The sequence below is a fragment of the Gorilla gorilla genome, chromosome 21 (genome assembly GCF_029281585.2).
Source record: "Gorilla gorilla gorilla isolate KB3781 chromosome 21, NHGRI_mGorGor1-v2.1_pri, whole genome shotgun sequence".
Classification (NCBI taxonomy): Eukaryota; Metazoa; Chordata; class Mammalia; order Primates; family Hominidae; genus Gorilla; species Gorilla gorilla.
This window is the reverse complement of record NC_073245.2, coordinates 54,310,667-54,330,666: the sequence shown is the minus strand read 5'-3', so window position 1 is coordinate 54,330,666 and position 20,000 is coordinate 54,310,667. Positions and strand designations below refer to the sequence as shown.

The 20,000-nt window shown below is 47.2% G+C and overlaps 1 protein-coding gene across 9 annotated transcripts in view; it reads left to right on the top strand.

The window, feature by feature from the left end:
- PTPRT (protein tyrosine phosphatase receptor type T) overlaps positions 1-20,000 on the top strand; it is a 1,110,571-nt gene that overhangs the window by 1,076,172 nt on the left and 14,399 nt on the right. For all 9 annotated transcript variants that reach the window (XM_055373001.2, XM_019017483.4, XM_019017481.4 and 6 more), the window contains 4 exons: positions 187-322; positions 2,394-2,543; positions 4,848-5,021; positions 8,565-8,696. In XM_055373001.2, the coding sequence (XP_055228976.1) occupies positions 187-322; positions 2,394-2,543; positions 4,848-5,021; positions 8,565-8,696 (592 nt within the window). The remainder of the gene's footprint in view (positions 1-186; positions 323-2,393; positions 2,544-4,847; positions 5,022-8,564; positions 8,697-20,000) is intronic.

Here is a 20,000-nt window from a genome sequence, read left to right as displayed (position 1 = left end):
CAATGGCATGTATATGTGTGGTTTGCGCATGCATTACAAACTATACATATTAAGAAAGGAAATGTGGGAACACATAATCTAGAGCCTCCCAGCAGGACCCTTGGGGATAGGGCTGAATGCTAGGGGCCTCCCCAGGGCAGGTTCCCCCCATGAAGATCCTTAACACAGACCATACCTCTCTTCCAGTGCTGGGGCTGGGCGGACTGGCTGCTTCATTGCCATAGACACCATGCTTGACATGGCCGAGAATGAAGGGGTGGTGGACATCTTCAACTGCGTGCGTGAGCTCCGGGCCCAAAGGGTCAACCTGGTACAGACAGAGGTGAGTCCTAGGGGACCAAGACAGTTGGCCACCTGTAGCCCTGACCAAGGAGAAACATGATAGAACGGAGAGACACATAGGTAGGGGCATCCTATGGAAAGGACCTGGGTGTGAGAGAAGCAGGAGGGAGTAGACACGTGGCTTACTATGGTGAGACTACTGTAGAAGCTAGGGTGCCCCAGGCAACCCTGGAGGTCTACAGTGCAGGCAGTTCCACCAATGAAGAATGGTGGTGAGTTCTCCATCTCTGAGGCCATCCAAGCAGGGACAGAATGACAAATTTTGGGGATTATTTGAATAGTATTCTTGCCTTGGGTGAAGTGATAGGGGAGGAAAGAGAAGGATTGGCATTTATTGAGTGACGACTACGTGCCAAGCGATGGTTCAGTCACTGCAGGGAATGGTTTAATCAACAAAGTAATTGAGTACTTAAGCTGGGTGCTGGGCATTTCAAGAGACGTAACACACAGCCTCTGCCCTCAAGGGAGAAGCAGACCTTTAGGCAACTCTCTGTGCAGTTGGAGAGCCCAAACCTAAGAGTATTGAAAGGAATTAATCTTTATTGTTGTGCACCTACTGTGAGCCAGGCAGCATACATTCTTTCTAATCACGGTATTGTTTCTACTCCTCCAAACCAGCTATGGTGTAGCTCCTAGTATTATCTCCAATTTATTTATCAATGAAGAAGAAACTAAGAAATTGTGTCCCTAAGACCTCACATACCAGACTGTGGTAGATCTGGGGTCCATGTGACCCCAAAGGCCTCTGCTTTTTCGCCAGAACCACACTCTCACTAAGCAGCCTTTTCTGCCTATCCCACTCTGTACCTTGGCTTATCATTCCTGTAACGAGCCCATCTTCTGTTCTAGTGAAGGCTCTGGGTGCCTGGGCGATCAGAGCTGGGACAGATAAGGAACTATGCACATCATCAATCCCGCAAAGGGAAGTGACCCATGGTTTTGGTACAGCCAGCCTCTCTGACTCTGCAGTGAATACCACCATTGATTGGTTTACATACATAGGCTCTGCGCTAACTCACACAGGCCAGTCTTCAGGCTTCTAGCACTAAAGCCAAGAGGGCTGCTTTATCTATTCCTAGGTTCATGCATGCAGAAGCCAGGCTTGCTGGTTGCAGTCAGACATATGGGGAGACATATTCAAATGCAGATGCATCACATAGCATCATCTGGAAAAGCACTCTTTATAGAGAAACTGACCAAGTTCTGCAGAAAAAGTCACTCAACAAACATTTATCTAGGGCCTAGAAGTAACCCCAACTTCTGCCCGGTGGATTAACAGATGGCTTTCCAGAAAGAATGAAACATTAAAGGTATGGAAAAGAGGGAGTGGAGTTTCAGGAGGAGAGAACAGCAGGTACAAAGAATTGAGATAGGAGAAGATATGACACGTTTTGGGAGCAGATCGTGAGACAAAGATTTGCCGGCAAATAATTTGCTTGGAAGGTAATCCCAAGACACGGTGGCTGGTGAATGGGAAAGTGAGGCAGAGCAGGGAAGGAAACAAACAAAGGCTACTTTAACAAGTTGTTAAACACTGTAGACAACTGGAGCCCAGTTCTGCTGGCGAACTCTGAGACACATGCGTGTCCAAGTGATTCCACCTAAAGAGAGAGATTTCTTAGATTTCTATCCTCAACTCTCCATCTGTCATTGCTTGAGGGTTCCTTTCCACACAGCCCAAGTATCCTCTCTGCCTTCAGCAGACAATCACAGGTGTTTGCAGCAAACAGCCTTCCTCAGGTAAAGGTGAAAGCTGAGGGGACATGGGCTGGACACCAAGAGCACCTGCTGACAGCATGTCTAGAAGTTTCTCATTTTATCAGTGACTATGCTATTACATCTTCTATCAGAAACAAGACCCGTCATAGCTCAGGTGATCATTAGGAAACATGGAAATTTGGCCCTTTGGGTTACAGTATAAAAAGTAAGGATTCTGTAATATATTGATAAATCATGTCTATTCTTCATAACCACAACACTAAATGTGGACAGCTAATTCCCAGGCCACTGTTCTTACCTGGCACCCCATTCCCTCTCTTCTGACTTTGCAGGAGCAATATGTGTTTGTGCACGATGCCATCCTGGAAGCGTGCCTCTGTGGCAACACTGCCATCCCTGTGTGTGAGTTCCGTTCTCTCTACTACAATATCAGCAGGCTGGACCCCCAGACAAACTCCAGCCAAATCAAGGATGAATTTCAGGTATGAGCAAATCCCAGGCTCGGTGACCATGTTGGTCAGTTTGGGTTGTTATAACAAATTTCCATAGATTGGATGGTTTAAATGACAGACACTTATTCATTACATTTCTGGAGGCTGAGAAGTCCAACATCAAGCTTCCAGTAAATCCAGTGTCTGGGGAGGGCTCACTTCCTGACTTGCAGATAGCCGTCTTCTCGTTGCATATTCACGTGGTGGAAAGTAGAAGCAGCAAGCTCTCACATTTCTTCTTTTTTGACTTTTTATAGAGATAGATAGGATCTCACTATGTTGCCCAGGATGTTCTTCAACTCCTGGGCTCAAGGAATCCTCCCACCTTTGTCTCCCAAATTGCTGGGATTACAGGCTTGAGCCACCACACCTGGCCCTACATGTTTCTTCTTACAAGAGCACTAATCCCGTTCATGAGGGTTCTATGCTTATGATCGAAACGTCTTCCAAAGTCCCAACCTCCTAATACCATCACACTGGGGGCTAAGATTACGACATGGATTTTGGGAGGGATGAAAACATTTAGTCCGTAGCAGTAACCCAACCAACTTCAGTGGCTCTGTGCACATTTGCGGGGTTTTCTTTGGGACAACTGATCTATGCACTTTCAGTGTCTGCTTCTCTAGGAAGCTGCAGAATCTATTCCAGAACACAAAATGCACAGCCATGAGCAACTACACACTCAGGGATTGCTGGTACTTGTCTTTAACTGTGAATATGTTTTTTAACTGAGGTCTTATTCAGTTCTAGTCCAAGTTGTGAATGGAGACAAATTTATACAAACAGGTGTGAATTTCATGCTCCTTCATCTCTGGAGGGACTCAGGTCCTCTCAGTATTTTTTCAGTAGACTCTTTCTTACTGCTAAAAGTGTGGTCTGCAGCCTGACCAACATGGTGAAACCCTGTCTCTACTAAAAATACAAAACAAGTTAGCCAGGCATGGTGGCATGCACCTGTAATCCCAGCTACTCAGGAGGCTGAGGCAGGAGACTTGCTTGAACCTGGGAGGCGGAGGTTGCAGTGAGCCGAGATTGTGCCACTGCACTCCAGCCTGGGCAACAGAGTGAGACTCCATCTCAAAAACATAAAAAATAAAATAAATAAAATTTTAAAACCTGCAGTCTGGAGACCAGCAGCATTGGCTTCACCTGGGAACTTGTTATAAATGCAGAATCTTGGACCTGGCCCAGACATAGTGAATGAGAGCCTACAATTTAACAAGATCTCTGAGTGATTTGTCTGCATGTTAAACTTTGAGAAGTACTGTCCTAGAACATAGCTCAGGTATACCAGATCCACACCTGGAAGCCCATATGGTCAGCGCTGTGGCAACATTGATTGGTCTAGGAGGCCTGGGCATGAATCACTAAGTAAGGTAAAGCCAGAGTCCAGCCCTTTATCCCAAGACCAGTGTTCGAATTACACCTGGGCAACAGGAGCTGAGAACCAGGTATATGAGAAAGCAAGGAAGCTCCAGGTCTTGCTTCAAGTCAGTGGGCAAATGCCAGGCCCATTGTTCCACGGGCAGATATCCCAGGCAGGCCAATACCTTAGCAATGCCTAAAACAAACAGCCATTGTTAATTTGAAGTAGAGACAGAGAGCTGAATGAGGGAAGGATGGAGGGTACAGAACACTGGTCATTGCACATAACATCTAGTCCATTGGATAGAGCAGTTCAGCTCTGGCCTCAAACTTGTAAGATGTACTCGGCAAAGTCCAAACACAGCAATTTCCCAGACCTATTAGGGTTTGCCCCTCGGAGGTCTCTCATCTATCCTGAGCAGGTCATCTAGGCATCCTTCCATACTCAGACAGCTTTCTCTCTGAGAAGAGTGCTGGTAAATCATTTCCCCCATTCCAAGACAACGCAAGTGATGTTTAGCCCTCAGTAGGGATTCCCTACCCCCACCCCTCTGTATGCCCTCCTGGCTGGCCCACCCTTTAAAGCGGCACTGGCTGAGCTGAACGACTTAGTTCATCTGGTTGGCAGGTACTAGGAGGCTGTGTCTGAGCCTGTGCATGGATGCGCTGCTTCTGCAGCCTTGGCGTTTTGAAGGTGTCACACAGCTTACACACCCTATAGCAGGGAGCAGGAGAGGACAGAACATCACCGTGGAAGAGAAATGGACAGAACATCACCATGGAAGAGAAATGGGTCCTGGGAAAGGGAGAGTGGGGCTGCGCTTAGAGGGTGGAAATAGGCGAGTTAGGCTGAGTTGGAACATTACTGTCTCTTTTGCTCAGGGGCAGCCATATGAGCAGGGCCTATCTATTCACCTTTGTGCCCCGCAGACCCTCAACATTGTGACACCCCGTGTGCGGCCCGAGGACTGCAGCATTGGGCTCCTGCCCCGGAACCATGATAAGAATCGAAGCATGGACGTGCTGCCTCTGGACCGCTGCCTGCCCTTCCTTATCTCAGTGGACGGAGAATCCAGCAATTACATCAACGCAGCACTGATGGATGTAAGCCGAGCCCGGGCAGAAAGCTCCTAGCTGGCATTCTAGGGCAAATATTCTTCCTGAGGTGGAGATGGCTGGACCTCAGGGCCCTGACCCCACCAGCCAGCCCCCCTGCTTCTGATCTACTAGTCCCAAGGACCTTTGTTCCCCTGAAGGCTCTGGTCCAAACCTAGACACAAGGTGGGCTCTTGGCTCCTTTTCTCATACAAAGAGCCTGGAAAGAATAGACCAGAAGCGTAAGGTGGCTCCCATGACACCATGGCAAGTCTACAGGCCTGCCTAGCAACCTCTTCCATTCCCCACAGAGCCGACTCTCAGCCTGAAGTTTAGTAAAGCAGGTATTTTCTATGCTGGGCCTTGGCCTGAGCATGGGAACACAAGATGGTGCAGACACAGGTTCTGCCCTCTGGTAGCTCCCATGAAGGTTCCAGATAACTCCTGAGCAGAGACAAAAATGAGGATGGCACACAGTAGGGGCTCAGTAAATAGTTATTGGGAAAGTAGTGGGAAGCAGTAAAACAAGCATGGGGTGGAAGCGGGCTGTGTTCCTGGCTGTCCTGTGAGGGGCACTGTCCCCCGCTTTCTTGTCATCAGGTCCAGGAAGGGGCTTCACCCTGCCCTGGTTTGGGATTAGGGTCATGTTCCTGGTCCAGCGAGCCTAGGCTTCTCCCCTGCATTTTTCGGATACTTCTGATTATCATCACTTCCCCTCCAAGGTGTACAGGTGTTTGTTTGCAGTAGGAAAGAACTATGGACCATCTACTCCCAGCCATGTACTTTTCAGCAGAGAAAACGGAGGCCAGAGAGAGAAAGAGACTTGCTCAAGGTCACCCAGGGAGCTAGTGGCACAGCCCACACACAGAGCTCCTGGGTCACACTCTGCAATTCATTTCTTGAGCCTCCCCGCAATTTGCTGGATCCAATAAGAGGCAAACAAACATCTCACCTCCTGAGGCTCAAAACCAAGAACACCATTGCCTGATATAATGAGCTCTTCCAGCTTCCCCTCCCCAGCCCATCTGAGTTCACATCCATCTAGCCCATGTGGCCCTCCTATCTCACTCAGAATAGACAGAAACATGGGATGCTTTCTCCCGGGGTCAAGGCCAACAACTTCTCTGACCTCTAATCCTCTTGAAGTTTCTCCCAAGGGTCTGGGTGTTAGAGGCAGGAAGGTGATGGAAGGTCAATGCCTATCCCAGCTCTCTAGGGGCCTGCCCTGGCCTCTGTCCACAGAGTGCCCATATCCTCTGTAAAAACCCTAGCTCCGGGTTCAGAATCAGGGAGTCTTGGCTTGGTCATAGCAAGTAGCTAGAGGTGGAGAGAAGACCTTTGGCATTAGCTCATAGCTTAGAGCCTTCTAAAGTCAATGAGTGCATGTATGTGTATGTGTGCATGTAGGTGTGCATTATGTGTGTGAGTGTGATGAGAAATGGAGCCTAGGGGTGCACCCATACTTCCAGTTTCCTCCTTTGTCTCCCACTTCTCCCAACACCCCCTCCCTGCCTTCCTCATCCAGGCAAAGATCAAATAAGCTCCTGGCCTCTACTTAATAGATTAGATACTGCCTGGAGTCAAATGCCTTCTGCCAAGCTCTGATGCTGATTGTATTCTCTTTGTCCACAGGGCATTTCTCCTGTGAGCCATCACTGGGGCCTTTGCCTTTCTGATATTAAAAAAAAAAAAAAAAGTCATCCTTATCTGTATTCCAGCCCAGTCGGTGCATTATCTGGTAACCATAGCAGCTTTGCTCCTAGCAGAAAAATATGAAGTCCTCTGGGTTAATTTTTAATGTTTCCCCTGGTAAAGGATGATGTTATCCATGAAATGGATTGCCGGCTGATCCCTGAAACCTGGCAGGAGCACGGATCTCGAACATATTTTCAGATAAGGCTTTGTCAGGCGTGCTGGCCTAATAGAGCATTTATCACAGAGACAGGAAAAAAGAAAAGAAAACTAACATTCACTGAGTGCTGGGCACCATGTCGGGCCCTGGATTTGCACTGTCCCATTTTGCATGTGGGTATTCTCATCCCCATTTTCTGATGAGGTCCTCGGGGTTAGAGTATTTTCATTCATCACTTGCTCAAGGTCAAGTAGCTCAGAAATGGGAGCCAAGGATTGGAGCCCCAAGTCTGTTAACTCTCAAAGCTTCAATGTTTTTCCATGTCTGGAAATGGCTCAAAGTTGATGCTGTCTACAGCTAGAGAGTTTGGCTTTTGGAAAATATTTGCCTCTGCCCACCCAGACCCCTCTTCTGAACATTCTACTGGCCAGGAAAAGGCCCTCGGAAGAAGGCCCCCCTGCCCAGCCAATGCACGCATGCCATCCATGTTTGCAAGGCTTTGTCCTACTTTTTCCAGGGTCTTTGCCCTCTTCCCTCTTGCTTGTAACTGCACTGAAAACAGCTGTAACTCCCACAGAAACCATCTCTTGAGAAAACATATCGAGCACATGAGCCACTGATGAAGTGGAGAATCTTTCCAATCTTTTCAAATACATGACTTCAGGGTGGGGAGAAAATAGGGCCCTGGTTGAAGCTGCCAGACCCCCTCCCCTCCAGGCCATTTTCTCTGGGCCTCTGTTTCCCTATCTGCAACATGGGACTGAATTTATTGTTTTATTCACTGGAGTGGCACTGTCTAGCATGTGCCAGCAACAATACCAGTGCCAAGGACGTAAAACAAAGTCAGGGGTGTTTCTGCCCTGCCAGTAGGCTTACGTTCCGGCTCTTGTTTGCTGGCCTTTTCACACGCAAATCTCATTCAATCTGTGTGACATCATTCCTTTGGATTTATGATTTCCGTTTTCCAGGTGAAGAACATGAGCTTTGGAATCATCTAATAACTTGCCAGTACTTAGCACCCACCCCGCCAAAAAAAAAAAAGCACTCTACGAAGTTTGAATGAATGGATGAATGAATAAATGGGCAAATGGATGGACAGATGGATGACTCATAACTTACAAGTGGTAAAGCTGTACTTGAACCCCAGGTCTACCTGACTATTAATAATGCATGTGTACTTTCCACTGCCCCATTGACTCACATGACACAGTGCCCACCTTGCCAGGGCAACTCAGCCCTCACTCCAGCCTGGAGGCAGAAGGGAGCCTGCCCCTTTGGGAGAATCTCGGCCTCAGGCCAACCCAAAACCTCTCCCAGCATCATGGCCACAGGGACGCGGCCAATCCCTTATATCCCAAGAGGTGTCTTGACCAGTAGAGCAACAAATCTGCATCTGAAATCTTTCATTTCATGTTGTAATTATGATTATTTGCTGAGCTCCGAGGCATAAATAATTTATTTGGATAATCCCATCCCAGTGACACTTTCCTAATGAAATGTCTTAGTTTGGAGGAGAATGTGTTCATTATGAGAAGGTCCCCTTTGCCACCAGGGCATGGAGAGATAAAAAGAACAGGCAGGTGTTTTGTATAATCTATTTGGCAGGCTCCGGAGCCTCTGGCCTCAGTCCGGGCCTCATCATCATCAGAATATCGCTGATGGATGTGTAATTTACGAAGCCTGTGTCATTCCTTTGTCAGAGCCACAAGCAGCCTGCCGCCTTCGTGGTCACCCAGCACCCTCTACCCAACACCGTGGCAGACTTCTGGAGGCTGGTGTTCGATTACAACTGCTCCTCTGTGGTGATGCTGAATGAGATGGACACTGCCCAGGTAGGAGGAGGCCAAGCCAAGCCCTAGGTGGGTCAGGGGAGCCATGCTCTAAACCTGGAGGGAGAGCCCTTGACAGCCGGTGCCTGCCACATCTGCCCCAGCCAGCTGTCTTGTAACAAGCAGTGTCTGGCCATGAGCATCAGACAAGCCATTCTGCTGCCTACAGAGGGTCCTGTCACCCCCCAGACCTCCAGCAAAGACTCCCCCTGCCTATGGGCTTTGTCCAACTCCCCGCCCGGGGCCAGACTCTGTTGCTCCATCTCACAAGCATTGATTATTGTCTTGCTCCAAATCACACAGATCTTGCAGAGCCAGGAGGCTGCCTCCCCCAGCACTGAGCATCTGCAGCCCTGAAAAATACCCAGATGCCTGGCCACACTCACCTCCCTTCCCCCTCTGCAATTCAGCCTGTACAGACAGAGCCTGGGACTTGAACCTTGGACACGTTACCCACTGACCACCCCACCAAGCCCCAGTTCCTCACGGTTGACCTTTGTTCCCCGGCAGGCTTCCTGCCTTAGCCCCTCTGTTCTGATAGCTCCAAGCATCACGTGCCTACAGCATATCCCCATACTCAGGACACAGGACGTGTATCTTGGAACAGTTTCTATGCCAGGGCAGCCATTCTGGGGTGGAAGAGCTGAGAATGGTCCTTCAGATTTTTAAAAACCTATCCTTTCACTGCCTTAAATAAAACTTAAAGTAACATTGAATTCCCATATGAGAGCTGGCCTTGTGCAGGCCTTGGATGGGAATTTAAAAAATTTTTAAACAGACCTGAGCTATAGTTTCAGCCCTCCAAAAGCGCATGGTCTTGCTCCAGAGACAGATGAGCACATTGTGCCAACCTCATGTGGCTGTGTTATAATAGAGGTCAGCAGTGAAGTGCTGTGTTGGCCAGGAGCAGGGAACAATTAATTCTGCCCAGAGGGTGAGGGAAGACTTCAAAAAGAAGGTGACTTTGGCCATGAAGAAGGCAGAGGAGCTTTAGGTATATGGAGGCTGAACTCACTGGGAAAAGGCATTTCAGGCAGAGGGAACAGCAGAGGCAAAGGCGAGGCAGGGGATGAATATACACAGACTTATTTGCGGAACAGTTTATGTTCCAGTGTGGCTGGGACCTAGAGGAATATCAGGAGGAGAAGAATGTAGTGAGGCTGAAAAATGCAGCAGAGCCCAGCTTGCAGAGAGGTCCCTGTGCCAGGCTAAGGAGCTTGGGTTTTGGTTGGCAGCATAGCAAGCTTCAGACTTTTACTTTGTAAGCAACAGAATCCTTTCCATGAATAAAAGCTTTCGTGCAAGCCCAATGTATGAAACAGGGATGACCAAAAGCTGCTCATGATGAAGCAGTAGGCAGGGGTTGAGCTTCCACCCACACTGCTGTCTCATTTTCTCCTGGTGCCCTTAGAGGGGTCGGTCCTTTGTGGGACCACTGGAGTTTGGAGGAGCACAGTTAGAAATACTTTCTGTGCAGGAAGGTGAAACACTGGAGGGTTGACAGTGGTATAACACAGCCAGGGTTCCTGTTAGAAAGATGGGTCTAGAGGCTGGGCATGGTGGCTCATGCCTGTAATCCCAGCACTTTGGGAGGCCAAGACGGGAGGATTGCTTGAGGCCAAGAGTTCAAGCCCAGCCTGGGCAACACCATGAGACCCTGTCTCTACAAAAAAAAAAAAAAAAATTTTTTTTAATTAGCCAGGCATGGTGCCATGTGTCTATAGTCCCAGTTACTCAGGAGGCTGAGGCGGGAGGATTGCTTGAGCACTGCAAGGCTCAAGTGAGTTATGATCCCACCACTGCATTCCAGCCTGGGTGACAGTGCAAGAACCCATTTTTTTTTTTTGACTGACTCTTACTCTGTCATCCCGACTGGAGTAACAGTGGTGTGATCTTGGCTGACTGCAACCTCCGCCTCCCAGGTTCAAGTGATTCTCATGCCTCAGCCTCCCATGTAGCTGGGATTACAGGCATGTGCCAACATGCCCGACTAATTTTTGTATTTTTAGTAGAGATGGGGTTTCACCATATTGGCCAGGCTGGTCTCAAATTCTTGACATCAAGTGTTCCCCCTGCCTCAGCCTCCTGAAGTGCTGGGATTACAGGCGTGAGCAACCACATCTGGCTGACCCCATCTCTTAAAAAATAAAAAAAATAAAAATTGCAAAAAAGGGTAAAAATAAAAAGAAAGCCAGGTCTGGGGATCAGTGCAGGTAAAAGGCCGGAGGAAAGACCTGGAAACCAGGAGACCGGGGAGGAGAATGTTGCAAATGTGCAGACAATAAAGGTAGTTATCTGAACACTGCAGAAGTGGCCAGGAGGTGAGAGGACTGGAATTGGACGTGAAAACATTTCCAGACTTAAGTCCCCAAGGTTTAGGGAGCAGGTGCAGGTGGGAGGTGAATAAGAAGGAAAGTTGCAGATAATGGCAGGAAGTTGAGTCTGGGCAATTAGGCAACTGGGGATATAACTGGGGAAAATATGAAAGTCAGGAAGGTAGGGGAAGGCAGCGAGAAGAGCAGATGAACAGGGGATGAAATTGAGTGCACCTTGGGATGTGCCTGTGAGAGACGTTCCGGAGAGAGTCCATTGATTCAGGCAACCCATATTTGTTGGGCATCTGCTATTTGCTGGAAGCTATTCTAGGTGCTTGGAATGCATCACTGAGCAACAACACAGATAAAGCGAGGCATAAAAAAAAATTCCCATCTCTCATGCAACTTCTGTTCTAAAGCAGGAGAGAGATAATAAGCAACACACATTCTCTAATGTGCTCAATTATAAGTTAGAAGGCTGACACGAGTGTTTGGAAAAAGGCAAACAAGAGGGCAGGGTAGTAAAGATCAGAACGTTGGATCTGCGACATAGGATGTCATTGTAATAGGATTGTCAAGGTGGGCCCTATGGAGAAGAACACATTTGAACACAGACCTGAAGGAGGTGAGAGAGTGAGCCATGTGACTCTCGGGGGGGGGGCATCGCAGGCAGAGGGAACACCTGCACCCAGGCTGCAGGGTAGGCATGCACCTGGTGCCCTTGAGGAACAGCACAGGGGCCATGGGCAGAGCAGCACAACTGTGGGGAAAGCAGCAGAAGGTGAGGTCAGAGGGCCATGGAAGACATAGAAGAACTTGGGCTTTCACTCTCAGAGAAACAGAGAGCCATGCACATGTTTGAAGCAGAGGAGCAACATAATTTGCCTTTTTTAATAAAAGCATCCCTCTGGCTGCTGTGTTGAGAATAGATTGTTGGTGCAAGGATGGGGAAGAGTGGTTTCTGAAATGGAAGCAGAGAGAACAGACAAGAGACTACTGTGATCATTCAGGTGGCAGGTGAGGTTGGTTGAACCGGGGGGTAGATTCTGAAGGTAAAGCCAACAACACATCCAGAGAGATTGACTATGGAATAAGAGAGAGAAAGAGGAATCAAGGGCCAGGCATGCCTGTAATCTTACTTAGCACTTTGAGAAGCCAAGGAAGCAGGATCACTTGAGGTCAGGAGTTGAGGCCATGAGTTAAAGACCATCCTGGACAACACAGTGACACCCTGTCTCTACAAAAGAATTTTTATTTTGAGATGGAGTCTCGCTCTGTCGCCCAGGCTGGAGTGCAGTGGCGCGATCTCAACTCTGCCGCCTCCTGGGTTCAAGTGATTCTCCTGCCTCAGCCTCCCAAGTAGCTGGGATTACAGGGGTGAGCCACCACAGCCAGCTAATTTTTGTATGTTTAGTAGAGATGGGGTTTCCCAATGTTGGCCAGACTGGTCTCGATCTCCTGATCTCAGGTGATCTGCTGATCTTGGCCTCCCAAAGTGCTGGGATTACAGGCATGAGCCACTGCACCCAGCCCTACAAAATAATTTTAAATGAACTGGGCATGGTGGTCCATGCCTGTAATCCTAGCTACTTGGGAGGCTGAGGCAGGAGGATCACTTGAGCCCAGGAGATCAAAGCTGTGGAGAACTGTGATCACACCACAGTACTGTAGCCTAGGGCAACAGAGTAAGACCCTGTCAAAAAAAAAAAAAGAGGAATGAAGGATAATGCCAATGATTGGGGCCTGAGCAATAGAAGGTTAGACACTGAGATAACTATAAAAAATAAATGAATTCTCATAAAACAGAGAGTTCTGGAACATTCCCTGCAGAGTTTTGGAGTCTGAAGGCATCACCACCCTATGCTTTTGGCTGAAGAAATAAAAGAATGAACTCAGCTTATGAGCCTGGGTGTGAAGTCTGGCCTGCAAAACCCTGTTTGCTCTTCTCTTTTTCAACATCCCTTTCTGCAAAACCAGAGCTCAGGCACAGAGGATGACTTTCAAAGAACTTCACTTTGGGACATATAAAACTTTTGAAACAAAGGTCAAGGTCATTGGCTATAGCTCCCCCTTTCAGGGTGGGTCCTGGGTGAATGAAGAATCTTTCAGGCCCAGATGTTGGTACAGAGTTTGAGAACTGATTCTCTAAATGCAAAAACATCAGGCTCAGAAGTACCCTGAGGTTGGCTGCCATATGCAGCTGGCAAGCATTCCCTGAAACCGGCAGATGAATAGAGCACTTATTGATATAAATATCATCACCGCAGCAGCTGGGCGCCTTATGAAAATAAACAATGACACAGCATGAGCATCAGAAAAGCCGCCCTCGGCACCTGGAGGGGCGGTTCTTTGAAGTGGCGTCAGCATCTGTCTGCCTGCATGCTCATGCCAAGGCAGCCTCCAAGCTAGCCCAGCCTGGCAACATGGACAGGTCTGCCTTAGGACCGGAGCATTGCTAGGTCACTCTTGAGAGGACCGATGCCATCTCCTGTGGTTTGCCTGGGAACCATAAGAGCGTACGTTGGGGATTGGGCAGGGCTACCTGTAAGCTGCAGCAAAATAAGAAGAGGGTGTAAGCTCTCACAGGGCCTTATTTTTTTTGCACTGCTGGCCAAATCTGCCCCTGCTCAGAATCTTACACTACTTCATTTAGTCAGCCCCAAATTTTCTTTCATTCTCTGCAGTGGTTGCTGTTCAAAGGTAATTATGATCAATGAGGGCTCAAAATAAAGGCATTCAAACTTTTGCATTCAACCTTACAGATTTTTCTAACTCTTTAGGACTCCAAATGTCTGTGGTCAGATTTGTGGGGTAAAATCCTAGAACCACGCCAGCCAGCAAAGCATGCTGTCACTTCTCAGACTCAGCAGAATGAACATTTTCAACCACATCCAACAGCATTGACAAGATCTTTTCCATCTTTGTGGTCTCTACGGACCACCAGAAAGACACCAGAAAGAAGCCCTCCTTGCAGTCATGCCACACTCACCATACTGTTTAGAGAGCTCAGGAGATCCTCCACGCCAGCCAAAGGGTGGGGCTGTGTGGCGGCCAGAATCATGGCCCCACCAAAGATGTCCACATCCTAACCCCTGAGACCTATGAATGTGCTATGGCACCTGGTGTATGGAGCATACAAGGATGTTTCTTTCCTTTAAAACAAATAAGAGTCCACAACTTACATAAAAGCTGAGTTGCTCAGTTCTGGGGCTCCCACTGTGGAAAGCCTGAGAGATCAGGGATGCAAAGCCTTTTGGAAAGGTGAGGGTGCCTGAGCGCAGGGATAATGGGGGCTGTGATGGATTCCCATGGAAGTGAGAGAGGCAAGCTCCTCATTCTCCCAGGAGAAAAGCAGGGTGCTATTTCAGAGATGTCTCTTGCTGCCATTGTGTCTCTAGGGCAAATAGCAACTCCTAATATCCCCATTTTTAGTCTGGGCTTGTGAAAACACAGCCTAACATACCAGCAAAATATGCAAAATACCCAACCTGCATCTCAGCCAGCCTCAGGTCTGACTTTGCAAGGGGCTGTGTCTCTGTTTCTGTCCCCACCAGAATGGTAGGGGTAACAGTAAAAAAGAAACCTGGGGTCAAGAGACCTGAGTTCAAATTGTAGCCTTGGTACTTACTCACTGTGTTGCCCTGAGCCAGTTCCTTTACTTTCTCCAAGTCTTAATGTTATCATTTGTTAGATTACTATAACCTAGATGTTAGCCAAGTTCATTCTGTCTTTGAAGATTTAAATAAAATTTGCTCTGTTCCCTACTCCCCATTCTGTGGGAAAACCCAATGTCCATCCCCAATATTTCTGAGAATTCTGAGGGGGTTGCATTCTCATGTTTACTTCCAAGTTTCAGCTGAGGCTTTAGTCGGAGAAATATGAGCTTCCTATCCCAGCAATGCCCATGACTTAAAGTTGAACATCACACATCCTCTTTCTGAAGCCCCACCTTGCCTCCTCAGCTCTCACTAGTAGTAACACATCTTCCCCTGACCCTGTTGCCCAAACCATTTTCTTCCCGTTTACCTCCTTTCCCATCCCTCCCTTCTCAGCTCTTCCACCCTCTCCCCAAAAGTTGTTCCTTTCTTAAGCTGCAAAATCTAGCCATCTCCTTAGTACCTCTTTCTTAAACCTGCTCTGAGCCTTGCCTCCCGCCCCAAGACTCTTCTGTAGTTATGTTCCTAAACTCCAACCCTTCCTTCCCCGAAACAAACTCTGATGCAGCTGTTATAAGAGTAAGTTTCCACCCACTATGTGGAGATTGTATTATGGAGCTTCATGGGACTACTGGGAGGATACAATGAGGAGAGATGTGTGAATCTCTCTCTCTCCCCACCTCTCTCTCCCTCTGTCCCTGTCTTCATTCACAGTCTGCCTTCCTTAACTGGACATAGTATCAAAGCCAATTATATATTTTTGGATCTTTATAGAATCTGTTTAAAGGAATTTTATAATCACTGATGCTGAATTTTAAAAACAATTCAGGAAACTTACATTTCTCTCTTTAAAATACCAATTCACTTCACCTTTAGGTGGCCTGGGATTGATTTCTTCACTCTGGGTCACAGGGGCCTTAATAAATAGAGTCCTTCATTTCTAACGCTGTGATATTACTTGGCCTTTCCATTTTATCAAAGTATTTTTAATAAAAGAAAGGCATAACTAAGGTGCACTGAAATATGCTCTAAAAATGTTTATTCCAAAAATAGACCCATATGCTAGTTTTCATTCAACTCATCAGAGCATGTTTATTCCAGTGACTAACAAGCTTTCTGATTCCATCAGCAAGAAAAAAGATGTTTAATGCGTGAGGCTACCTCTGCATTTGTTATATATCACACGTGAACTTGCACCCCCCAAGGACATCTTTTCATGGCCCAAACAGCTATGGAGAGCATTAGGTGGAATAATGTATGGCGGCTGTTCCAGGGCTACCCACACAGGCTTCACAACTTTTGCTTGGTTTAACTTGTTCTGACAAAAGACAAGAAAATTCCCCTCTGTTTTTTTGGAAGAAGCATGATTATTTCTAAATCATTAACAACAACTGGACTGACTTCCTCTCCCCAGTGTGTTCATTGCCACTACCTGTATGTATCTGCAGTGGCAAAGCCCTCCCTTCAGGCAGTATCACCTTTCACCCTCAGACCACTGGAAAAGAAAGGGTAGGAGAGAGTACTTACTAGGCAATGAAGTGGAAAAAGTCAGTTGGTCTAGACTCTTGGCTGAAGAATTTGAATCTATTCTTGGATCAGCCAACTTCAAAAGTTTTACATCTAAGGAAGAAAATGTCAAGGTTGCATTCAGGGTAAGTGTGGCCTTTAGGTCAGCTACGTCCTCATGATCTTAAAGAGGCAAGTAGGCTTCCTAGAATTCACATTTCCTGAGCCTTAAGAAACCATAAGCTTTCCCTCCCCAGGAGTTGTATAAATCGCAGATGCTTACGTGCTTATATGAAAAGTCTGGCTCCTGCACTCACAGATGTGATCTCTGTTCCATGTCTATGTGAGCCAGGGAGCCGAGCTCAGTTTCTTGCTGGTTTCTGCAAGAAATACATGCACAGTATGCATTTTACATGCTATTATGAATTTATAGCATATTTCAGAGGTTAGGAGCAGGGTTATGTGACACACTGAGTTGCCTTTTATACCTCACTGGTTCTACAATGATCTCAACCTTCCTCTTTTATCTTCTGGGTCATTCAGCTCATCAGAGCAACCCACAGATCTCTGTTTTTTGACATGCAGTATCCCATATCTAGGATGCTACTCATCTTCACAGCTACCCCAAGCTGGCTGATCCAGAATTTTCACACGGGCAGTCCTTTGAGTATTATCCTAAAGAGAAATTTTCATAAAAGCTACTAAGTGGAGAAAAAAAAATCATCTATTTATCCATCTTGGTTTGAGGAACCCTCCCCCATACTGCCTAATAATCACAGCTTACATTAATTTGAGTACTTGCTAGATACAGATCCCTATGCTAAGTAGACATTAAAATTCACAGCCACTCATAACAAACTGGAGAAGCTAAGAGACGTAGCCAAGCCATTCAAACTAGAAAGCGATAGAGCCACGATTTGAATCCAGGGAGCTTCAAGAAGAAACCCCAATGCATTTTCCCACCTTTTGCTACACAACATAAGCAAACCAAAATGGTAGCATCCATTCAGGTGCAGCTACAGCACTTGAACACCAGGACAGTCTTGAGCTAAACCACAGAGGATGTTTCTTATTGATGAGAGTCATTTCTGAGCCCCAAAGGGTCAGTGGGAAGAAAAAACATGGCCCCCCTGCTTTCTTTCTCTTATTTCCCATGGCTAGAATATATGCAGTGTCCCAGGCTGCAGAGAGACCCTGATGATCCCTGGCAGCTCAAACACCACATTTGCCAGCACATCACCCTGCTGAATTCACCCATTCTGCTGCTGCTGTAGTCTCACAAATTAGGGCACCCAAGTGAAAGGATGACTCTGATTTAGGATTAGAAAAGCCTGCAACCCTCCCCAGCCCCCTGGGCATTATGAGAGAGTGACCCAGAAAATCGAATGCAGAGAAGTGTCCCGAAATATAGGAGTCTTGTTTGAAGCATAGTAGAATCTATTAGCTTGAGAAATTGGTCTGGAAATCTTATTAAAAGAGACAAATCATTCCACATTCTCTCCACACTGAAGATATTGGGATAATAGGCCTTCCTGATACCTTGGATCCACGCACCTTGTGTCAGGATCACAGCCAAACTCTAGGAACCCTAAATTCAGTGCAGGTGATAAAGGCAATTATTTTTTTTTAATGGGCAGTTCTGATTAATTCTGGTTTCTCTGACCAACCATAGACTTATTTGTACCAGTCTCTCATTACTGTGAAGGTTGCAAGGCGGAAGAGCCAATGGCAAAGAGAAATGAAGTTCAAATTGTGGGTTTGTCATTATTGCACAGCTCAGCAGATGGTTGTCCAGCCATGGAGGCCCGTGACCTGCGCCCGACAACACACACACACACACACACACACACACACACACGCACACACACTCAGAGCTCCTTTCTCACTATGCTTGGTTAACCCCCAGTGGAGACGCCAGGAAAGCAAGGCATCATTGCGTTCTGAAGCTTAACCTTGCATACTTATGCTATTTATGAGGGGTGATAAGAAGAATCCTTCAAATTTATATATCATAGCTATTACTATTATTATTTTTGTTGAGCACTGATGGATTCAATAATGGTATGAATCACTGGAATTTAGTAAATGCTTATTCCATGCCTGGCACTGTGGTAAGGGCTTTATTTACATGAATTATGTCCTTTTTCCTCAGAACAATCCTATAAAGTAGGGGTTGCCAAACTTTTTCTGTAAAGAGCCAGATAGGAAATATTTCAGGTTTTGCAGGCTATATGGTCTTTGTTACAACTACCCAACTCTGTGGGTGATGCATGAAAGCAACTGTGGACAATACATAAATGAGTAAGTGTAGCTGTGTTTCAGCAAAGCTTTATATGCAAAAATAGGCAGCTGGCTGGGTTGGCTTGTGGGCAATAGTATGCCAACTGCTGCTATAAGGTGAATATTCCTAAGCTAGAACTTGGGGTTTCCACAGCTAAGAAGGTGGGAGACATGAGTTTCCATCTCCTACATCCTTCCTGCTCGCTGCTCTTCCCTTCTAATTCTAGTTCTGGAGGAAGGAGAGAATGAAGATATTTTCACATGTGACTTCTCAGGGTGAGATGGCTGTTCTTCGGCCACGAAGTGGAGAGCAAGCACCCCCTTCGATGAAAACCCTGCATCTGTAGGGGGTGGGTCACTTCTGTCCATCTAGCCCCCTATTTGCAAGCCTGGGGTAGCCTGAACCAGACCCCCCCTGAGGAGAGACTCAATCCCAAACTGCTCTCAGAAGCCTCGGTGGGTCTTTCTTTGTGAATCTTGGCTATATCTTCAGGGTAACCCCCAGATGAAGGGTCTAACACATGACTTCTTTGTTCATGTTGGGGTGGTCCCCAGCGAGCCTGCAGCCGCAATCTTGTCTCTCCTCTGTACCCCAGCAATGGGACCTGTAGACCTAGGCAGGATCCATCTTGTGCCCCTTGGGAACCAGGAACTGGAGGGAGCATGCCTTGCTCCTCTCTGCAGCCACACACCCCACCCCCCACCTCAACATTCTCTCCTCAGCTAAAGTTATCTAGTGGCTTAACAGAGACAAAGATACAAGAAACAAGATATCCATCTCTTCTTCTTCTTCTATTTTTTTTTTTTTGAGATGGAGTCTTGCTCTGTTTCCCAGGTTGGAGTACAGTGGCGTGATCTCCACCCACTGCAACCTCTGCCCCCTGGGTTCAAGTGATTCTTCTGCCTCAGCCTCCTGAGTAGCTGGGATTACAGGTGCCCACCACCATGCCCGGCTAATTTTTGTATTTTTAGTGGAGACGGGTTTCACCATCTTGGCCAAGCTGGTCTCAAACTCCTGACCTCATGATCCACCCACCTTGGCCTCCCAAAGTGCTGGGATTACAGGCGTAAGCCACCGCACCCAGCCTCCATCTCTTCTTCTCAATGACCCCTGAAGCTTAAAGAATAATTTATGGCCAGGTGCAGTGGCTCACACCTGTAATCCCGGCACTTTGGGAGGCCAAGGTGGGTGGATCACGAGGTCAGGAGATCAAGACCATCCTGGCTAACACGGTGAGGCTCTGTCTCTACTAAAAATACAAAAAATAAATAAATAAATAAATAAAATAAAATAGCCGGGTGTGATGGCACGTGCCTGTAGTCACAACTACTTGGGAGGCTGAGGCAGGAGAACCACCTGAACCTGGGAGGCAGAGGTTGCAGCAAGCCAAGATCGCACCACTGCACTCCCGCCTAGGTAACAGAGTGAGACTCCGTCTCAAAAATAATAATAATAATAATTATAATGATTTTATACTAGGTTTTCTCAGTCTCTGCACTATGGATATTTGGGGCCACATAACTCTCGGGGGGAGCTAATCTGTGCACTG